General features: G+C 51.7%; 2 protein-coding genes across 5 annotated transcripts in view; one reads left to right on the top strand and one right to left on the bottom strand.

Moving 5' to 3' along the window:
* The first annotated feature begins 36 nt into the window (after positions 1 to 36).
* Positions 37 to 3362, top strand: RBM15B (RNA binding motif protein 15B). The gene has a single exon (XM_006122272.5). The coding sequence runs from the start codon at positions 413 to 415 to the stop codon at positions 3098 to 3100; it is 2688 nt and encodes an 895-aa protein (XP_006122334.3). The 5' UTR covers positions 37 to 412; the 3' UTR covers positions 3101 to 3362.
* Positions 3363 to 7470: 4108 nt separating this feature from the next.
* DCAF1 (DDB1 and CUL4 associated factor 1) overlaps positions 7471 to 20013 on the bottom strand; it is a 101141-nt gene continuing 88598 nt past the window's right edge. For 3 of the 4 annotated variants that reach the window (XM_075939457.2, XM_075939459.2, XM_075939456.2), the window contains 3 exons: positions 15231 to 15486; positions 13010 to 13121; positions 7471 to 8398 (listed from right to left, as the gene is read on the bottom strand). In XM_075939457.2, coding sequence (XP_075795572.1) covers positions 13015 to 13121; positions 15231 to 15486 — 363 coding nt within the window. In that variant the 3' untranslated portion in view covers positions 7471 to 8398; positions 13010 to 13014. The remainder of the gene's footprint in view (positions 8399 to 13009; positions 13122 to 15230; positions 15487 to 20013) is intronic. The other variant, XM_075939460.2, reaches the window with a different exon arrangement.

Below are 20013 nucleotides of genomic sequence, written 5' to 3'. Positions count from 1 at the left end.
CACGAGGCCGGTTCCACAGGGTTCGCCCCGCCCTGGGTGGGGGGCGAGGAGCGCTATGGCCGCTGCCTGGATGCGTAAGGCCCGGCCGGCCACCGCCCTTAGTTCCCCTGCGGCTCCCTCTCAGTTGGTCCCGTCCGAAGGCGAGGACGTAATGATCGCTTTCTCCATTGGTCCTTGTCTATCACGTGACTCCTCCCCCCGTGGACGACGGAAGGGCTTCCCTTGTCACGTGATGAAGGCGCCGCGGCCCCCAACTCGCCATCGCTCCTGACGCCGCCATGCAGCGGGGCGCGGGGAGATGACGTGTGGCCCGCGCGGCGCGGCGGCCGGACTCCGGAGCCGCCTTCCTTCCCTTTTGTCCAAGATGGCGGCGGCCGCCGGAGGCGCCTGCTGAGCCGCGGGCCCCGGAGCCATGAAGCGGGGCAGCGAGCGGGACCCCAGCCCGGGCGGCGCGGGGGGGGGCCGGGCCGCCGCCAAGCGGCCCCGCGAGCGCGAGCGGGAGAGCAGCAGCCGGCGCGGCCCGCACCGCAGCTCGGGCGCCTCCCGCAGCAGCCGCGACAAGCTCCCGCCCGGCGGCGCCTCCAGCTCCCGCAGCCACCGCGGCGACGAGCGGGCCGGGGGCGGCGACTCCAACCACCGCGCGGCGGGCGGCGCCTCGGCCTCCAGCGCCCGCAGCAGCCAGGCCGCGCCCCCGGCCGCCGCCTCGTCGTCGTCGCGGGCGCTGGGGGCCGCCAAGGCCAAGGCCCTGCCGGGGGCCGTGGTGGCGCCGTCGCTGCTGCTGGCCGGGCCGCCCCCGGGGGCGGCGCCCTCCTTGCTGCTGGCCCCGCTGGGGGGCTCGCCGGGGCTGGTGGTGGAGCCGCCCGGCTCCTGCGAGTACAAGACGCTGCTGGTGAGCGGCCTGAGCACCGCGCTGCCCGACCAGCTGCTGGAGGACGGGCTCTTCCGCCAGTTCCAGCGCTTCGCGAGCGGGGGCGCCGGCGACATCAGCGTCAAGCTCTCCCACACGCCCGAGCTGGGCCGCGTCGCTTACGTCAACTTCCGGCACCCAGGGGATGCCCGTGATGCCCGCAGGCACGCCCGGGCCCGGCAGCTGCTTCTCTACGACCGTCCCCTCAAAGTGGAGCCTGTGTACTTGCGTGGGGGTCGCAGGAGCCGCACACCCCCGCCTGTGCCCTCCCCAGAGCCTCTGGGCTACCTGCCACCCATCCACAGCACCTACCAGTATAAACAGAGGTCGCTGTCGCCTGTTGCCAGCCCATTGCTGAGGGAGCCACGGCCCCGGCATGCTCATGCGGCCGCTGCAGCCTTCGCCTTGGAGGCTGCTGCCCTTGGGCTCTCCCGGGAGCGGGAGAGGGCACTGGATTATTACGGGTTGTATGATGAGCGTGGCCGACCCTATGGCTACCCCATAGTGGCTGAGGAAGATCTGATGCCAGAGGATGACCAGAGAGCCACTCGAAATCTGTTCATTGGGAATTTGGATCATAATGTCTCAGAGGTGGAGCTCAGACGTGCTTTTGAGAAGTACGGCATCATTGAGGAGGTGGTGATCAAGCGCCCTGCTCGAGGCCAAGGTGGGGCCTATGCATTTCTCAAGTTCCAGAACTTGGATATGGCCCACCGGGCCAAGGTCGCCATGTCTGGCCGGGTTGTTGGCAGGAACCCCATCAAAATTGGCTATGGAAAAGCCAATCCTACTACACGACTCTGGGTTGGTGGCCTTGGACCAAGCACATCCTTGGCTGCCCTTGCTAGAGAGTTTGATCGCTTTGGTAGCATCAGGACTATTGATTATGTGAAGGGGGATAGCTTTGCCTATATTCAGTACGAGAGCCTGGATGCTGCCCAGGCTGCCTGTGCGCAGATGAGGGGCTTCCCCTTGGGTGGACCGGATAGGAGACTTAGAGTGGATTTTGCCAAAGCTGAAGAGACAAGATACCCCCAGCAGTACCAGCCTGCACCACTCCCAGTGCACTACGAGCTGTTACCTGATGGATATAGCAGGCACAGAAGCCTAGAGCAAGACTTAAGGGTGAGAGATAGGACTCCTCCACATCTCCTGTACTCAGATAGAGACAGGAGCTTTGCAGAGGCAGATTGGGCTAGTCCTGCCAAAAATGCTGAGCGAAGAAATAACTTGGAGAGCTACGGCCGATCTGTGCGTAGCCGAAGCGGAGAACGTTGGGGTAGTGACAGTGACCGCAGTGTGCCCAAGCCTTGGGAAGAAAGGCGGAAACGCCGGAGTCTTTCCAGTGACCGTGGCAGGATTACTCATTCGCCTTATGAGGACAGAGGCAGGACAAAGGCCAGTGGGCCAGCTTTAGATCGCAGCCCAGACAGGGTTCGCAAAGAGAACAACACTACAGAGTCTGGAACAGAGAGGGATCAGAGTAACTCCCTTCAGAACAACCGGCACGTATCTGAGGAGAAACCACATCGTGAAACTTCTGATCTTCCTCAACCTAAAAAAAGGGACAGCGAACGCAATCATCGGACTGGTGAATCGGAATCAAAAACTCACGAGGAGCCAAAATCTGAGACCAAAAAAGTAAAGAACTTGTCAGAATATGCTCAGACACTGCAACTTGCTTGGAATGGGCTTCTTGTGCTAAAAAATAGCTGCTTCCCCACGTCTATGCACATCCTGGAGGGAGACCTAGGTGTAATCAGTGGGCTCTTAAAAGACCATTCATCTGGTGGGAAGTTAACACAGCTCAAGATTGCTCAAAGACTTCGGCTTGACCAGCCCAAGCTGGATGAAGTAACTCGCCGTATTAAACAAGGCAGTCCTAATGGTTATGCTGTGCTACTGGCTACCCAAGCCACCCAAGGAGGGGTAGGGGCTGAAGGGACCTTTCCTGTTGAGCCTGGCTTGCAGCGAAGGCTTCTCAGGAATCTGGTCTCTTACTTGAAACAGAAGCAGGCTGCTGGGGTGATCAGCCTGCCTGTGGGAGGGGCAAAGAGCAGAGACAGCACAGGCATGCTTTATGCTTTCCCTCCCTGTGAATTCTCTCAGCAGTACCTTCAGTCAGCACTAAGGACATTGGGAAAGTTAGAAGAGGAACATATGGTGATAGTTATAGTCAAAGACACTGCCTAGCCCCCACTGTCCCTTCAGATTCCATGTTTTCTTTGTGTGTGTCACAGCCCCATTGTTTTTAAGACCAATCATTTTTGCAAAGGCCCAGTAAACCTTAAACAAAATTGTGAGATTTTTAGTTTCTAATTAATTTTAATACCATTTGAATAGATCTCATTTTATTTGTTTTTAATATGTGACACTGTCCACTGTGTTCTGTATTTTTATTTTTTAACTGTATGGAAAGTTGTCAGTAAAGCCTTGTTCACTGATGGATTTTTAATCTTGTGCAGTGTCTTGGTTTTTATGGCTCAGTGAGGGGCTGGTTCCCTCACCCAAGAGGTAAAAGATGATTACTCCCTCCTTTTCGCGTGTCTCAGAGCTGTACATCCCCGTCCTCTCTCCAGGTGCTCTGGAAGGTAGGGGGAAGGCTTCTTAATGATGTATGAGAGAAATGTAAATGTCAATATTCTTGATCTGTTTGCTTTGTATATTTTAATTTGAATTTTGACTTTTCTGCTAAATCTCCAGTATATGATAGATGTTTCCCGGGTAGATATTTCCAAAGAAGTGAACCCTGATGAAACATAGAAATTAACTTTTATTAACAGCCATTTAACACTTGAGACAGAAGCTGCTAGAAAACATTCATTTTCTTACCCATTCAGTCACAGAGACTCAGAGCACCAAGAAGCAACAAAATATGGAAAGGCAAGGCTTGACATTCCTGATAATTTGAAGGGGGGGGGAATGAGGCAGGACTAACCCTCCACACCTTTCCTTGCTGGAGACAGAACCCCTGGGGTCTCTCTTATAAACAAAGGGTGCAAGCTTAATTTCTTTGCATAGGGCAGAGCTTGACTCATTGCACTCCTTTATTAAAAATTAACTGCCAAAGTTAAATTGTTTGCAGGAGTCTAAAGGAGGAAAATACCTTTGATGGTTTAAAAACAATTATGTACTGTTAGAATTAATTTTTCTAAGATCCTGAGAAGTCTTATCATGGTAAGAGCATAAACAAAGAATGGAATCTGTGAGGTGGTTGTCAGATTAAGAAGCTAGGACGTTTGCCTCTGATGTCAGTATCTTAAGGCTGGGGGTTAGCCATTCCAAGAGTGCAAGTCTGATAGTCTTTAACCACAGTCTAGAGACAAGTTTCTAGGATTTACAAAAATTTAGCAGTTTGCCTTTGAGTTTCCAGACTTTTTTTCTATTGTAAATCACTGTGAGAAGCCCCAGAATCTTGCACAGCCAGACATGCAAAGTTGCCAAAGGTCCGTCTAAATCTGTGCTGTCAGATAATAATACTGGTATGACTGGTAACGGAAGCTATGTAATTGGAAAGGTTCGTTCACTCTAATAAAGCCCATGTAGCCTGCAGAGATTCAGACCAGGGACAGCACTGGTGGTGCATGTTTGGTTGCTTGATTCCGAAGGATAAACAATTTGTTGCTTTTATTTATTACTGTACGTAAATTAAAAGTTGCTCTATTGGATGAGTTTATTAATGAGGCTTCCAGCTAGACTCACTTTTGTTACAGGTCAGCCAGATTGAAAGCCCTAGTCAACCGCGTTGTGGCCAAGTCCCTGAGTGCTCTGGTCGTGTTTTGATGATCCCTTATGTAACCTTTCAGCACGTTGAAGCCTTTTGTTTTCTGAAACTAACGATGCTAGTCTACAGGGTGAGCATTCGAGTGCACACATTCGCGACTGAGGGAAGACAGTGCAGTTATGTCCCGCCTGTTATTGCCGCGCCCTAATGCACTGTGTGTCTTCTAGTGCCTAGCCTGGTTGGGTGGAGTGGCAGCGGTGGCTTGTTTGTTAGATGACCTCAGCTGTCAGAAGGCAAGCTGCAGAGGAGACGCTTCCCTGAGGCCAAAGCCAGAAAACTGTTACTTGAGCTCTATAAGGCCACGGCCCCCGTCAATCATCGATAGACCCTCAGGTCACGAGCCCTTGTGCTTTGGCCAGTGAGTGCGCTGCCTGATTTGCTGTTCAGTGGGGCTGTGTGTTTATGAATGGAGACCATCATTTCCTAGATGTAGCGCTGCCCCTGATGTCATGGGTGTTCAGGCAGCTACCAAAACTAGACAATTCAGTGACTAGGAGTTTGTGTCTGGCATAAAACGTGTGGCCCAGATGGCCCAGGGCAAGCACTGGTAAGCAATAGTGCACTGGTCCTGGGGTGTGATGCTCAGCTCTAGAACTGTCCCACCCCCATACGCATAATGCTTCCTTCAAGGCAGGGCCTCAGTGATGATGCAACAGGAGCCTGGGAGGCATGATGGGCAGTAATGTCATGTCCCCCATCATGTTATTCATATCTACACTGGACCATAGAAATGTAGTTCTTAAAGGTGACTCCTGGCTGACCATTCTGAATGGATGAGATTTGGGGGGCAGGTCTGAGTGCTAATGGAGTCCAGACTAGTCTCTGCCCTTGGGAAAGGCACCAAAACAATTGCCCCCACTTCTAAAACTAGACCTGGGAGCTGTACTGCAGAGTTTTGCTATTTTAGTAAAAGCAAAACACCAGCATCACAGTACAAAGGGTTCTGCTGTGGCTACACTAGGGGTTTCCACTGGTTTTAACAGTAGTTCAGTGAGAGGAGCCCCTTTGGCTTGATTTCTGGGCAGTCATGCTCTGCTGGAGAACCAGGTTGCTAGGCCAGAGCTGATTAGAGCACAAACTGTTTAGTCATGACTCCAGCTGCAACCCTCCGATGGCGCTGCCCCCAAGGTGAACAGCCTGGCACTTCCCCGTGGGAGAGTTCGAAAAACACCTGATGCCACGTAGAGAACAGCAGCCGCGTTCTGTTTTGTTTGTGGTGTTGGACCAGCAAGTCACCCCGGCTGAAGTGGCCCTGGAGGCAGATGTGAGGGTGTCGACCATGCACAGAACCACTTCGTAACAGGCTTGTGGAGGGGGTTTAAGTGGCCCAAATAGTTAATTTCTCGAGTGTAGGCCAGTGAACAACAACTGATGATGTCCCACTGTGGGAGGGGGCCAGAGAGTAAAGGCCTCACCCCCTGTGCTTCTGCTGCCAGCAGCCTCTGTCCACAGGGAGCTCAGGCCCCCCGGGGTGCCAGGTTTTTAAGTTGCCCCCCCCCCCCATGGACTGGCTCTCACCTGGCACCCCACACTGCTGCCTCTGATCTGGTGGGAGTGAAGCTGCAGACTATAGAATAGTCCACTAAGAATTCATGTGGTTAGTCAACTCTTCTACTCCCCGATAGCTAACATTCCTACCCTAGGTGGCACTGGCCTGAATCTGAGGAAGAGGAGTGAGAAATTAACCCGCTTCCCTGCTCTCTACTTCACCTCATTCTTCCTGTGCACGTCCCATTCGGAAATCTAGGGAGAGAGGAACGCAGCTCCAGCCTTGCTCTGATCCAGAGTGAAATTTTCAGCGATGCTTTTTCAACCACAGCCAAGTGGTGATATGTTCTTTGAGCACCAGGCTGTATCAGGGCTGTGTATGACTTGTTCCTTCCCCTCCCCCTCCCAGCCTCTATCAGAAACAGGCAGCAAGGGGCAGAGGGGGGGAAGAAGGAGGGGTACTTCAAAGTGGCAGCACCATGTGCAGCTGGGTGTCCCAGGCTGCACACAGCATTTCAAAACAGCAGCAGCATGTGGAGCCTGGGGTCAAAGGGGGAGGCCCCAGGTGACCCTGAGCTCCACCTGATACTGCCACTTTGAAATGCTGCAAAGAGCCAGGTGCTGGGCTGTTGCTGCACTTCCAAGGGGGAGGCACCCTATTGACTAGTCAATGCACAATGTATCAACTATTCAGTTAGTCAGTTACTTGCTATGTCCCAGCCTGAGGCTTTTCGCTGGGAGGGGGGAGGGTTGTCGCTAGTTGAAAGGGGATTCAAAGTTGAACTTGGCTTCCATTCCACACTGCAGAACCAAAGGGTGATTTCTGAGGTGGGCCCATGAGATGCTTCTGTTTAAAGGACTACGTTGGTCTTATCTGTCACTTGACCTCCAGCCACCACAGTGTGATCTTAACACCAGGGACAAAGACAAATTATTGATTTTCTGCACCATCCCAGTGGGGCTGCGTGGAGCCCGTAGCAGTGTAACACTCAGGTATATCGAATATTTCCTGTTTGCCAGCACTCTGAGGCGGGGTTTGGTTTTGATCTAACCTTGCAGAGAGATGAATCTGGAAGAGCTGTGAGGGAGGCCCAAGGCACGGCTCTTGGGGGTAAATTCTCTCTCAGAACAGACAATGGTTTCCGTTAAGTCGCTTGTAATTATAGCACTGCTCCTCCCACCTGAGGTACCGTGCCCTTCGTGCTTGTTGGCAGCACAGGTCTCCGAGGAGACACTGAATACCACAGGGCACGTCCAAAAGGAAAACATGGCTACAGCGCTCAGCCAGAGGTAGAGACAGGACTTGTATTTTATTTTTTAATAAATACACTTTACATTGAAGAAAGGCCTTCAGTTCTGCGGTTTCCACAGCGGGTGTGAAAGGGAGAAAAAAAGATTTAAAAAAACTCGAATCACAGGAGGGGGGAAGGGGCCCAAATTGCAATCCCAGAGCCCCTTGTCTCCAGGAACACCAGGGTCACTGACTAGGATGGATTGTGCCAGGATTTCAGCCTCCCACGCTGGCTGCTATCACAGCAGGAACCTTTGCTTAAAACAGGTTGGAGGCTCAGTGACCCCTCGGGCTCTTCCCTCAAGCCAAGTGAGGCGCAGACAAGCTAGCAGCAGATGGCAACACCCGTTAAAAACAATTCTCACTTCTCAGCAATTTTAGAAGCCATGATTCTCTTCGCTCGTTTCGTACTCTGAGTAAAAATGCCCTTTTTGTTCATTTTAAACAATTTTTCTCCCCCAAAACCTACCCCGTGGTAACAAGGTCCTAGATTGGTACAAAGTTCAGGCCCTTTTTACTATAACACCTGCCTTTTTTTTTTTTTTTGCCTTTTTTGTTTTATATAAAACTATTTTTGTTCTTTAGGAAAGAACTTTATACAAAGAAAATATATTCTGAAATCGCTTCAGAAGTTTCCTTGCAGAGGAGAGTCTCATCTCAGCCTAAAATTAAAATTAAAAAAAAAAAAGGCAGAGAAAGAGAGGCCTAACCCCTGGTCTGTTTATTCAAGCGCCACAGTCTGACCCGAACCAATGGGCTGGAGTTCCTCAGCTGTTCCCAGGGGTGCTCAGAAACTGCTTCGAGTTGGTCTCTTGTCTTCTGGGAAGGGAGCATCTCCTGCCGCCAACACCCTGCATGGTGGTCACTCCTCACTCATTCAGAGACAAGATGATGTCGTCTTCCAAGTCAGAGTTATCTGAGCTGTCAGCTGGAAAGGGGACACATGGGTTATTTGTTTGGTGTATGTCAGAAAATGCAGCTGTCAGGCTGGCCACATAAGGGACCCTGTCCTGCCGTCAGTCCGTTAGATGACCATCTGCTCCAGCACACTGACCACGGACCAGTGAGCTCCTCAGCATTGGCAGCTAGACACAGCCTGTAATTGTACGCAGGCCAGGAAGTCGACTGGCATAAGCGAGTGCACACTTGGGTTTTAGTGGGTACAGATCAGGTCAGCTGACAAATCCACGGCACAAGTGGGTCTGGAATTTGCCACCAGGCAGTTGGTTACTCCGACACGAGCTCTTTGGGAACACACGGATTCTAGACGAGCACAACACTCACACTAGAGCCTCCCTCTCGCACACCGGTCACTAGCTCGTTATGTGGCAAACGGGACCAAAAGCTGAGCAGTCGGCTTTGCAGGAAGCACTGGTGGGACCTCGCTAGGGAGGAAAGTCCGTAACTGCGTATACTTACACTGCCACGTGCAGCACCCCACAGAGCACTTCACAGCCAGTTAGCTGCACAGCACTCACTAAAGGTGATCTGTAGAGGGTTTCTAAAAACTAGGCTCTTGCCCTTTTGAGCTTTGGGAGACAGAATGAAGACAAAGTATTTGCCTGCCCCACCCCCATGACAGAGCAGTCCAGTCTCCTTCCATTGCGCTGCAGGGAAGTATAAAGTGTCAGGCGCCCACCTGAGTTCTCCAGCCCTAGGTGACACGACGATTGTCATGTCAGAAGGTTTACCAAAGATGGGCTTTCTCCCAAGTATTTGTTGGGTGCTATAGTTAACTAGGGGTTAAAGCCATTTTAAAGAGTAACCAAAACTCACTTCTCTCCGCTTCCAGTCTCTTATGACTTCTCTTACATTTCCTGGGCTCTCCTGAGAGCCATCCAGCTAAGCAAATAGTCATAAAAAAGGAGACCAACTTTTAAGGCCTTTTCAGAAAAGAAAAAGGCAGCTAAGGACAGAAGCCCGTCCCCTCCCACTCCACGCACACCCCTGTCCCTTTTTAGGTACCTTTAATACAGGTAGGAAAAAGGTGTTGGCAAAAGTCAAAGAAACGTTCCATGTTCTGAACTACCAGAATCACAAGCTCCCTACTAAGGCCTCTCAACGTTGCGCCGGCTTCTCCCGCCCCCAGCCCCGCCGGAGCACTTAACAGGTGGACTCCTTTCAACTCTTCCCTCTGGGACCTATTTCCAGAGTCCCCATTTATCCAGGGGAAGTGTTTACAGCAAGGCTCCCGGCTGGGCCCCTTCGGGCACACGAGCTGCCACACATCTCCCAAGTTTCAAGAGAAAGTGCAAGTCAGTCCAGCTGCATGTGCTGCCCTGAGGCTGGGCAAGAGACACTAGCGACTAGGGAGAGGCTGCCAGGGAACACCAGTACGGCCAACAGAGACCAGTACAACTGGGGGCAGGGGACAAGATGCACCCTACATCTCCAGACTGTGATCTGTCTGAGGTTCAATGGCCTCCCCATGGTCGGGAACCTCCTGGCCACAGCCTCCTGCAGGCAGAGGACCGGATGGCTAAGCAAGTCCGAGACGCGCACGGGACCTGGACCTGGACCACACTAGCCTGACAAAGCCAAGACCCAAAGAGAGGAGCCACCCCCAGGCCCAGTAACTGTGCATGGGCCAGCTGGCCAGGGCCTGGCTGCAGATTCTGTTCTTCACTAGAGACCCCAAAGAGGCCGGGGAACCTCCCAGCACCCCCCGCTCAGACACACGGGCACAGAGTAGAACCTCCCAGCCCCCCGCTCAGACACACGGGCGCAGAGTAGAACCTCCCAGCCCCCCCCGCTCAGACACACGGGAGCAGAGTAGAACCTCCCAGCCCCCCCTGCTCAGACACACGGGCGCAGAGTAGAACCTCCCAGCCCCCCCTGCTCAGACACACGGGCGCAGAGTAGAACCTCCCAGCACCCCCTGCTCAGACACACGGGCGCAGAGTAGAACCTCCCAGGCCCCCCTGCTCAGACACACGGGCGCAGAGTAGAACCTCCCAGGCCCCCCTGCTCAGACACACGGGCGCAGAGTAGAACCTCCCAGGCCCCCCTGCTCAGACACACGGGCGCAGAGTAGAACCTCCCAGGCCCCCCTGCTCAGACACACGGGCGCAGAGTAGAACCTCCCAGGCCCCCCTGCTCAGACACACGGGTGCAGAGTAGAACCTCCCAGGCCCCCCTGCTCAGACACACGGGCGCAGAGTAGAACCTCCCAGCCCCCCCTGCTCAGACACACGGGCGCAGAGTAGAACCTCCCAGCCCCCCCTGCTCAGACACACGGGCGCAGAGTAGAACCTCCCAGCACCCCCTGCTCAGACACACGGGCGCAGAGTAGAACCTCCCAGGCCCCCCTGCTCAGACACACGGGCGCAGAGTAGAACCTCCCAGGCCCCCCTGCTCAGACACACGGGCGCAGAGTAGAACCTCCCAGGCCCCCCTGCTCAGACACACGGGCGCAGAGTAGAACCTCCCAGCCCCCCCCCCCCCAGACACACGGGCGCAGAGTAGAACCTCCCAGCCCCCCCTGCTCAGACACACGGGTGCAGAGTAGAACCTCCCAGCCCCCCCTGCTCAGACACACGGGCGCAGAGTAGAACCTCCCAGCCCCCCCCCCCCAGACACACGGGCGCAGAGTAGAACCTCCCAGCCCCCCTGCTCAGACACACGGGTGCAGAGTAGAACCTCCCAGCCCCCCCTGCTCAGACACACGGGCGCAGAGTAGAACCTCCCAGCCCCCCTGCTCAGACACACGGGTGCAGAGTAGAACCTCCCAGCCCCCCCTGCTCAGACACACGGGCGCAGAGTAGAACCTCCCAGCCCCCCCCGCTCAGACACACGGGCGCAGAGTAGAACCTCCCAGCCCCCCCTGCTCAGACACACGGGCGCAGAGTAGAACCTCCCAGCCCCCCCTGCTCAGACACACGGGCGCAGAGTAGAACCTCCCAGCCCCCCCTGCTCAGACACACGGGCGCAGAGTAGAACCTCCCAGCCCCCCCTGCTCAGACACACAGGTGCAGAGTAGAACCTCCCAGGCCCCAGTGATGCAGAGCACGGGCTCAGCCGCGTCTGCGCTTTCAGCCTCCCCCGCAGGCAGCACCAAATGACCCTTTGGCACAGGCTTGGGACTTCCTCCCTGGGCCAGGAGGAGCCGTGGCCAGTCCCTTGGGCCTGGTAACTCCCACACATCCAGTCTCATCCTGCACAGACGTTATGACATGGCCAGGGAACAGGGGCCAGCACGGGGAGCCAGAGCATGAAGTGAGCCAGCCAACTGCTGCAGCTGCTCCTCCTCGCCAGGCTGGCTCTAGCAGTGTCCAACCTCTTCCCTCCACAAGGCCTAGGTCCCCACATGCTGGCGGAGAAGAGGTCACCACCCCTGTGCCCGCTTCCTCTCTACCACACCTGCTCTCCCCTAGAAGCGGAACAGGCCACAAGGAAATGGGGCGGGGAATGGCTGCAAGGGGGCGAGAAGCGGTTATGGGCAGTGCCCTGGTGGAGCCTGGTGAGCACCAGCCTGATTCCTCCCCAGAGCGCGCGCACGCTCCCCCCACCGCCCAGCACTCACATGGGGAAACCACCAATCCAAACCCCAGAGCAGACTGGATACGACATGCCCATCTGCCATTCTATTAACACTCCCTTCCCCCTCCCCCTTCTGTACAGGAGCAGGGTGACTGACTACTGCCAAGTGTCATGTCTGCTACCCGTCGGCACCTCTATGGAAGCCTCTGGTCTCTTTTCCAGGTAAGTCTCTGGTTTTCTGTGCGCTGCTCCGCGCCCGCGCCTGCGCGGTTTCTAGTACTTTAGGCACAAGTCTAAATGGCTGGTGCCCATTTGGCTGCCACGGTCTGAGATTTCAGAGCCAACCAATGATCTCTGGGACCCCAATACTCCTGAGCCGGAAAGATGTACTCACGTTGCCAGGACGTCAGAGGGTCGCTCACTGTCTGACACGGCCACCCCCCTCTCCTCAATCACACACGGATGTCAATGCCACGTCTGTACCAAGGCAATTGGCTTGCAAACGCAGCCTTTTAAAACAAGCCCCTTTTCAGAGGGCACACGACTTCTCCCATCTCTGTCCCTCCCCCCTTTCCTGACATCAGCATCTGCTACCCGCCTAGCCTCACCCTTCCTCAACCCCCTCCCCTGGCCTCCTTCCAAGCCCAAATGCGGAGACGGCAGGTTCTTGGGGCTCCCCTTCCATTCCCATTGGCTCTTCCGCACACAGTAGCCCCGTAGCCTCAGCAGAGGCAGCAGGAACAGAGAGTTGGTGGAGGGGTCCAGCCACTCCGGGGCCCTGGGACAAGGCAGAGGCAGTCTCACAGGACCTGGTCTTTCCACCGGCTGTAAGGGAAGGGGGAGGCAGATGGCGCACCGGATGCCAGTGTCCCCCTCTGGCCAGAAAGTGGGGGAAGGCTCTGCAGGATGGTGTGCCACTGGTGATCCCTAATCGGGTGTCTCCTTTCGTCTCAGAGGCTGGACAGCCCCGCTCTCAAAGGAACACCACTGAGTATCTACGAAAGTGCAATTCATTTTTAATTAGAGCTATGCAAACGTCCTGTGGGGACAAAATACCTACCACCTTCAAGAGAGCGGCACACTGAATGACATACACATAAGCAAATCTCTGGAGACCTGAGAGGGTCGTGCCCCCAGATTCATGAGTCTGATCTCAGAGGAGCAGGGCTGCACTACAACGAAACAGAAGAAGAGCATGGATGAGTCTGCCAGTAAGAGACGCTGAACCGCGTGTGGAAGGCCACATCAGCTCACACTGAGACTTGCCACCCCAAACCCGCTCACCTGCCACCGAAGAGGTTAATTCTCCAACTTGAGCCCCACCCCATCCGGCATGATCACTGCGATAATTTAGCACCTCTTCACTGCCCACACAAGGGAGGCCAGGACCCCCATGGGACAGATGGGGAACGGTAGCACAATGAGACTAAGGCAGGCATGTCCAAAGTCCGGCCCGCGGGCCAAATGCGGCCCGCGGTCGGATTTAATACGGCCCCCCGCTTCTCCCGGCTCCCCGGTGCTTTTTTTAACCGGCGCGCTCAGCGCGCCGCCGCCGCTGCAGTCCCAAACCCTGCCCCTGCACTCCGCTTTGGGGCTGAGAGTGCAGGGACAGCCCCCGCTTCCTCCCCCTCTCCTGGCTCCCCGGCGCTCCTCTGACTGGCGCCGCTTCCGGCCGTGCCGCCGCCGTCCATGGCGGCCGCTGCGGTCCTAAAGTCCACCAAGTAGGGCACGTCCGCAGCCCCGCTCCCCCGCTTGGCTACGGGTTCGCCCTGCCCCCGGGCAGCCGTCAGGCCAGCGTGCCCTGCGCTCTCCGCCCGCCTCTGACCCTGCAAGCCCTCTACCTTGGGGCTGAGAGTGCAGGGATGGACTCCGCAGCTGCTGAGATCAGGGACGGACTCCGCAGCTGCTGAGATCAGGGACTGCCTTTGAACCAGACCTAGCCTATGTGCTGCAGTCCAGATCTCAGTTTCACCCTTCACATTAGTGTAGGCAAGTTTTTTTTTCAATTGAGATGAATACATTGTAAAATCTCAGTTAATGTCAGTTGGTCTAAATCAGTTATAAATATATTTGGACACAACGGCTACGTCTACACTGGCCCCTTTTCCGGAAGGGGCATGTAAATTTCACCTTTCGTAGTAGGGAAATCCGCGGGGGATATTTAAAGTAGGAATAAGAGCCTCCGGAAAAGGGCGCTTTTTCCGGAGGATCGGGGCCAGTGTAGACGCTCTTTTCCGGCTTTTTTAAAAGCCGGAAAAAAGCAGCGGACATTTTTATTTAAATGCCGCGGGGGATATTTAAATCCCCCGCGGATTTCCCTACTACGATAGGTGAAATTTACATGCCCCTTCCGGAAAAGGGGCCAGTGTAGACGAGCCCAACATGTATAGTTGGTGTTATGTCGTTTGCCGTTTGCAATAAACTTTGCATAAAATAGTTAATTTGCATTTAATTTTAATGGTTCAAAGAATGTCAGGCAAAATGGTCGGCCCTCACGCATGTTCACTTCATCAAATCTGGCCCTCTTTGAAAAAAGTTTGGACACCCCTGGACTAAGGGAATTGCCTAAGATCACACAGGAAGTCTGTGGGAGAAGTGGCAACAGAACTCGGAGCCTCAAACCAGGGCCACCTTAACCACAAAACCATCCTCTCTTGATTATGAAGCATGTTCAGAATTGAAGCGCTAGACAAACGCTCAACCCTTTATTTATTTATGTTTCTTTGGAATGAAGTCTCTGTTCCTCCTAACCCAGAGGGAGAACTTCAGTCTTTTGTGCAGCTTGGAAACAATCCGGGGCCACAAAGAAGCCAACTCAGAAACGTCATGCTGAGCGGTTCTCTATGCAACTGCCCAAAGTACATCAGCCAAATGGAAGAGGCTCAACCTTGCAAGGCAGAAAATGGCTTCCCATTTCCAGGAGTATTTAAACGAAGCAGAGAAGAGGAGAGAAGTTACATCCTCTGGGGAGCAGGATTTCTAGGAATACGTGTAACAATCCTTCACACCAAGCTGCAAACCTGCTTTTAAATTCTCTCAAGCGCATCTGGAAATCAAGATGGAGACAATTTCTCCCTAGACCTAACAAAGGTGGTTCCCTCAGACCATGGTTGGTATCTGCCAGTGAAGCACTTCAGGAGACAAAGCTGATTGAGTGCGGGGAACCCGTGTCTTTCATTTAGGGTGGGGAGAGAAATCAAATTTCTCCAGAGGGAAATTTAGCTCTTGCATGTTTGTGAGGACAAGACCACCTGTGACCAGCAGGTTAGAAATATACTTACTGTCGCCAAGGATCAGCTCAACTTCCTCATCTGCATCAGAGTCCTCATCTTCCCCTTCCTCCCCCTCTTCCAGCAGGTTGGCGAGCTCCTCGTCGTCAGAGGGAGAGAAATCATTGTCTCCGTCCTCACCGGCGTTCTCGTTGTTCTCATCCTCCTCCAATTCAGCCTCCAGCAGCTGGTCAGTGTCGAGTTCATCAAGGTCATCTGTATCATCATCATCCTCGTCGTCATCCTCCTCTTCTTGTTCTTCCTCCTCCTGCAGCAAAAGCAAAGGAGCCCGTTAGGACATGCAGTGTATGAGGACACTAATAAGGGGAATGCATACTGCCCCGAGCCACCCAACAGTATTTGTAAACGCTCTCCTCTGCACCCCTAAATCACAGAGAGAGATGCTAGACTGTCAGCCCTGGAGAAGTACTTTTTACCCATAAGGCTTCTTACACAAACAGCTGTTTCTTGGCAACTGGACCGAGACCATTAATTCACGTCAAACAGGCCAGAGTAACTTGTATTGGTCACTGCTGACTAGGATGAGAATTGAGATCCAGTGAAAGTCTCGGTCATCCCATTACCAAACCATAAGTCACACCATCCTCAGATTAGAAATTCTGTGGAAGTGGCTTAGCAATCACAACACTGACATTTCCTCTGTGAATCACTCTTCATTCTACCAGGGTGCTGAATGAACAGCTTCCAGAGCAGAGAACCATCGGTGGGAATTTCCGTTTGGGTTTAGTGGTGCGATAAAAGTTCTTATTCCGTACATTAAACCCTTTCTAGCCCAAATGCCATTTCTGTAGAAGCCTGGTTTTGAGTGGGATGAGGAGGATGGTGATGCTTAGTGGTCCTTAAATACAATTGAAAGGATACCAGCTGCACCAACAAGTCTTCGAACTTCAGTCCCCTTTTAGGCTATGTCTACATTTCAGGCTTCTTCCGAAAGAGAGCATCCACACTGCGAAAGCACATAGAAAAAACAATCTGCTTTTTCGACAGAGAGCATCCACATTGAATGGACGCTCTCTTGCATGTAAGGCGTCATTACTATGGACAGAGTGCACTTGTGCGTTTTCCTCTTTCCTCTTCTTGCAAAAGAACTCCCTCTTCCCCGTCCACACAAGCCTTTTCCTGAAAGCTCTTTTGGAAAAAGGCTTCTTCCTCGTAGAAAGAGGTTTACCAATGTTGGAAAAAACCCTCTGTTCTTTCGATTTTCTTTCAAAAGAACGTGATTGCAGTGTGGACATAACTAACGTTTTTTCGGAAAGAGACATTTTTCCAAAAAAAAAAAAAAAAAAAAAAAAACCTCTGTACTGTAGATATACCCTTAGTGTTTTTGTATCAACCACAAGCCCACCCATGCTCTTCTAACCTGATGGAATATTTTCACATGGCAGGAAAAGCACCTCTGAAGTCATTCAGGCTCACTGGCCCCTGGTTCTGAGGCGCATATGGGACACACCTTGCACGATTACACAGCAGCTGGGTGAGTATCTGACATTCATCAGAGACAGGTACTCAACCCTGCCTCTTGTTGGGGTGCACTCGGATTTTGGACTGTTGCATTTTCAAAGTTGTGCTAAGGGAAGAAAAGCCCCATCTTTCTTTGCCACCCACAACACGCTTTTTTTTAGTCTGTATAAGGCAGGTACATACAAATGGTGTAATGAATAAAAGCAGTAGGCAAATGCTCTCCGAAAGTCTGTGCATCCATAACAAAGGATTACTGAGCTTGCAGCTGGAAATTTAGCAATAGCAGCAAGCCCTGATATTCTATCTGTCCAGTGAGTGTTGTTATTTTTAGATTCATGAAAGGCCTCCAAAGTCTGTCAGTCTCTCTCTCTCACTGAAAGTATTTACATACTTTCAAATGGATGGATAAAAATAGATGTTAATAATAAAAAAATCAGATTTTTTTAAATTGAAATACATTTTTCTTTTTCAAAATAAACCTGTTTGAAATTACAGCCTAGGTAAATGCCTACATTTATTATAAATAATTTAAATCAACAACATCCCAATATTTCAACATGCCCTCCTCAGATTTCACTGAGTTAATAGGTGCTGCTTTCATATAAGTATATATAGGCTCTCAGGAGGAGATATCTAATTTTTGAGCTCCTCTCAAGTTTATAAACATGTCACAAAGTCTTGTGCTAAATTATGGTTAGTCTTTGTAAATATAAGCATTCACTCAGTTGTATTTTTCTAAAAGTACTTTCAGTTTGTTCCATGGTATTAACCTTAATTATTTTTGGTTTCATAGATGAGAGGTGGATACTTTTTTCATTCATTTGGGTGAATTCAAAATTGAGAAACCAACAGGGAGCTGAAAAAGAAGGAAAGCTTGTTTTCCCTCTTCAAATCTAGGACTACCAATCAAGAAACAGAAGATGACCTCTGCTACTTAAAACAAAAAAAACCACAGAGGCCAGATTTTCAAAGATGTATTAGACAGGTGCCAACCATGAAGCAACACTTTACTTCTACTGATTTCAATTCCAGGTGTTTCAACAGGAGCTGGATACCTAACCTGCTTAAGCATTTTTGGAACTCCCACTAGAAATCGGTCTGCCCTTTTAGGTACCCAAACACCTAAAAATCTGACCCATGGTGATGAGAAACCATCAGTCAATTCACTAACATAACCCTTTAGAGTTCAGGGTGGGCAATAATTGTTGATGGAGGGGCCACTCCAAGATTTTGGTAACTGGTCAAGGGTCGCACTTTTCTGTGGAAGGGGTGAAGGGTCTGGGATGGAGGTTAGGTGCAGAAGGAAGCTCGGAGTAGAGGACTGGGGTGCAAGAGAGGGTGTGGGGTCTGCGAGGGAGTTTGGCTGGCGGAGGGGGTTCACAGCATGCAATGCTTCCCCCTACTTCCAGCACAGAAAGGCAGACGGAGCATCTAGCTGCTCCGAGCCCTGGGGCTGCTCCCTGCCTGTGGGTCCAGTGGGGTGGGCCTCAGGCTGGACTGAAGGCTTGGCGGGCCGGATCCGGCCCCCGGGCAGTATATTGCCACCCCTGCGCTTTAGTTTAATAAATCCGTTTTGAAGCAAAGTATTCATTCGTAAATTTAGTTTTTGTGCATCCAACATATTTAAGGCTGTTTTCTTTAACTATAAACACTTTTAAAATGCTGGTTTTGTACATTTTTCATTGAATTCCATTTTCCATCCAAATGCAGCTTGACACAAAACGTGAGCAAAACACGAGTATTTATTTACTCATCTAGTCAACAACCAGCCTTTTCTAACCCAAAAAAGTGTAAAATTAAGAGTGCGTTGAGCTACTGAATTGTTTCAATGTGTATACAGTTTGTCCTAGAGGTTAGCAAAACGCCAAATATAATGTAAAGGCTACAATTACAACCTAACAGATTTTTATGCTTATGCCAGCTAATGAGAATGAAGGTTTCCTGTTTGCTGATTTCAAAGTCAGCGTGAACTGATTAACACACATAACGGGGCTCTCTCAGCTACACAGAGATCTCCCCAACCCCAATAAGTCAGACTCACTTCTCAAGCCTTCCCTTCAGGCTAATGTCTGAGGAAAGCAACGAGCTTTACACTGCCCCATGAAAGTCGACAAATTCTGCTTGTGATGGACTAATGGAACAGGCTCCAGGGCCAAGCAGCCTGCATGGAGAACATCTTGCATTCAGTCCCCAGATGAACAAGTTCTTTAGGGCAGGCGACAAATACTAAACTATCTGAAAGCATATACAGTATTGTGGTGTCTTATTGGACTAAACTCTGTTAGAGAGAAACATCCAAGATTACCTAGAGAAGCGGATTTCTGTTGCTCCAACAAAATATATTGCCTCCCTTAGCTTGTCTATCTGAAAGTAGATCATCTCAAACTGTGCTCTACCCTTGCCCGCGGGCCACAGAAGGATACACCAATCCATAGAGGGCTAGGATGCTGGGTAGGGTTGTAATTCATGAAAGGAGTGCTGCAAAGGGAGCAACAGCTGGCGAATCTCTGGTCTAAGTGAAAGTGTCCCGTCTGATCTGAGGAAGCAATGCGCCTCAAGAACCAAACCATGCAAAGCTTTAGGCTCAGATTCTTAAAGGGGTCACTGCACTCAGGGATGGATCATTAAAAGCCTAAATCTCACATTCAAAACGACTTTAAGCAGTTAAGAACCTAAATCCCATTGACAGTGAATGGGCTTTTGGCTCCTTTGTGCCTAAATCCCTTTTGAACTGAAATTTAAGCATTCAACACTTTATGCAGCAATACCTAGCTGCCTATTAAAACCCATGATTGAAAAGCAGCGCTCCGAGTTGCACACCAAAGCGGGGTATGTCTCTACCCTAGACAACTTTGTGTGACAAGGCCCCATCGCTAAAAGTCAGCACGTGAAAACATGCACTTCTGTGGATTAAATACTTAGCTTTGCCAGCAGGAGAGCTCTCGTGCCAACAAAGCAGCATTCACATTTTTACTTGCAAAGGCAAAACTTTTTGTTTATGGAGGGAAGGGCAGGGTGTTAAGCACCTATGAACGACAGAAGTTGTGTCAATCAAGTGCAAGAATAGACATGCCTGCAAATTGGAAGCCAATAAAACTTTGAAGAATAGATGCAACAGGTTGCCCCCACTAAACAACAGGTAGCTGGAGTCTGTGTTGGCGTCCAAGGAGGACAATACAGTAAGCCAATCTAAAAGTGAAAGGCCTGGCTAATTGTGGCATGGTCTGCACTAGTGTGAGTGAAATGGTTGCTATTTTCTAGTCCAAATTTCACATTTAGGTTAAGCCCGTTACAATTACCCATTCTGGGTAGT

This window comes from Pelodiscus sinensis, chromosome 11 (genome assembly GCF_052426305.1).
Source record: "Pelodiscus sinensis isolate ZL-2025 chromosome 11, ASM5242630v1, whole genome shotgun sequence".
NCBI lineage: Eukaryota > Metazoa > Chordata > Testudines > Trionychidae > Pelodiscus > Pelodiscus sinensis.
Note: the sequence above shows the minus strand (reverse complement) of the source record. Positions and strands in the feature narration are given on the sequence as shown.